This window comes from Abrus precatorius, unplaced genomic scaffold (assembly GCF_003935025.1).
Source record: "Abrus precatorius isolate BTA unplaced genomic scaffold, Abrus_2018 Scaffold2, whole genome shotgun sequence".
Taxonomy (NCBI): Eukaryota; Viridiplantae; Streptophyta; class Magnoliopsida; order Fabales; family Fabaceae; genus Abrus; species Abrus precatorius.
The window spans coordinates 19551532-19553969 of NW_020874362.1; the positions used below are offsets into that span (position 1 = coordinate 19551532).

Consider the following 2438-nt stretch of genomic DNA (forward strand, 5'->3'; position numbering starts at 1 on the left):
TACATAATGATGGTGGTCTAAAAGGTAGAGGTTGCCATACAATTAGTTAAAACATGATATAACAACTAATTAAAGCACATTTTAGAATTTCAATTCAGCAAAAAAATATACATTAAAAATCTTATCTGCGTCAACAACTTGAATAAGGATGTTTTAGTTTTTTTTTTAAATCGTTTTATCATAATAATATAATATTTCTTAAGATTTTTTATTATTTTAAAATATAAATATAATATTAGGCACAAGAAATATGTTTATGAATCAATAATATTTAGGTATAATTTGTTATGTATTTTTTGTTATTTTTCAATGGAAAGTAGTGTTTCATCTTAATTAAAGATGAGCATTTAATATTATCATTAAATTATTAAGATAAAACTTTAATTTTGATTGAAAAATAATATTACAAATATTCAAAAAATTTATCTAAATTTGTATCATCTGTGAATACCAAAAAAGACAACAGAAATTATAGAAGATTAAAATTTAAGCCTGCACGCCACAAACTTCTAAATCTAATAATTACAATTAATATAGAAAGAGCACTTAGAAATATACAAGAATGTGAAAAGACAGTGGGTGTCTCAACATGGATCGACAAAACTCAAAGACAGACAATCAACCAAGAGTGATAAATGACCACAAATTACAGAGTTGATAATCAAATAGAGAATAAAATTGCTTACATGTCATCTCCACAGATCACGAATATAACTAAATAGATAGATACTAGTAAACATGACACGCCCACGCAGCAAACAGAAGTAACCACATAGCAACATAATATTCAACATTCAATTTTGCAAAAGATCAATGCATTAGATCCTTGTTATCATAATGAACCGTAGATGCGTGATCACGGAGGGACTCTGATTCGATGCTTTTGGTCCTCTGGAGGCTAGGAGTGCGATGAAGCCTGCATCGAAATGAACCAGCATGTGTGGTTGGAGAGCAGAGACAAGTGGTCTTGGTCATACTAGGTTGTCTCGTAAGCCCACCTTGTCCCACAGTAGGAGCCCCTTGAAACTCCACCACCCCAGTACCTGACACGACCTCACTCCTAGATGGAATTTGAACTTTCATATCCTTGGTTGTCATCTGGTCACTTTCCAAGCTCTTCAATTCCTGCAGTACCAGACACCGTTTGTTGGAAAATTACTAAGTTGGTGACTGTTCCAATTAATAAGATAAGATGTAACAATGTAATGACATATATTTGGCGACCTCACCTTAAGAAAGATCTTGAAGAGACCCAAGTTTAAGAACTTTCTCAAAGAGTGGTAAGTGAATTGGTTAAGACAGAGAGATAGGGAAAAGTGTTATATGCATAAGACACATGCAATGTGATGTAAAATCTGGATCAATATGCAACACACAACTTTTCTTTCTTTCTATATCACGGGTTTGATTATCTATTCAATTAACGCCCCACCTACATTTTCATCACTTTTGAATTTGGTGCTATATATTCTTCAACCACTGGCAACATGAAATCATAGCAGATAGAGCCACCGTCACCAAGTTTCCCTAGTTTTTCTCCGTTTGTGGAGTTGCATTGAATCATTACGCAAAACTAGGACCTTAAAAAATAAATACCAATGCTTTTCGGTCCCACACTTATGATGGCAGACATTTGAGTGGATGTCAATTAGCTTACCTATGCTGTGGGTCTCAACTTGCAATTTAGTTTGTAGCACATCTTGATGGATAAGATGCTTTATCATACAGTATCTCATTATTCAATGTTTGCAATGAAGATGGATAATAACATTGATGAATTGATAATAACTAAGATCACTTTTGCCACTGTAGGGTTCATAATATATTGATATTTCCTAGAACTAGGCATATGTAAACGTATATTTTATATATTGTTACTTTGAAGGGAAAAAAATATACTTTTATAAAGCAACAATAATAATAATAATAATAGAAAGAGTAGACTTTGCCTTCCAATGCTATATATATATATATATATATAAAACACAGTTAAACATCTATTTGACATTTTTCTAATAAATTTAATATATTTTTGTAAAATTTTAGAAAAACTTAACCAACTCAATCTATTCTTCAAAAAAGAGTACGTTCCTACTATTGTTATAAGTGTTTTAAAAGCTTGTCTTAGTATCAATCATTAAAAATAAAACTAAAACAATTCCCACCTTTGAAGAAAACAAATACAGTGTAAATGGCTTACACCTTCAATACCTTCAAAGAGAAAGGTAAAGTATAAAAATATTCAAAGAATTAAGACATACAAATAAAAATTAGAATATAAATAGTATAATATATGAATATTAAATTTTAAAAAATTTAATAATATAAAATCAGAGGGAATAAATAATTTTTTTAAATAAAAAAATAATAATAGTGTAATATGTACATCTAACAGTGAGAAAGAGAATGTATTTTACTCTATAAAAAATACAAAATAA

The 2438-nt window shown here is 29.8% G+C and overlaps 1 protein-coding gene across 1 annotated transcript; it reads right to left on the bottom strand.

Annotated features, from left to right (window-relative positions):
• Positions 1-583: 583 nt before the first annotated feature.
• Positions 584-1279, bottom strand: LOC113859200. The gene is made up of 2 exons (XM_027492014.1): positions 1230-1279; positions 584-1125 (listed from the first exon to the last, which is right to left on the bottom strand). Exon 2 carries the CDS (start codon positions 1096-1098, stop codon positions 811-813), a length of 288 nt encoding a protein of 95 aa, XP_027347815.1. The 5' UTR covers positions 1099-1125; positions 1230-1279; the 3' UTR covers positions 584-810.
• Between the last annotated feature and the right edge of the window lie 1159 nt (positions 1280-2438).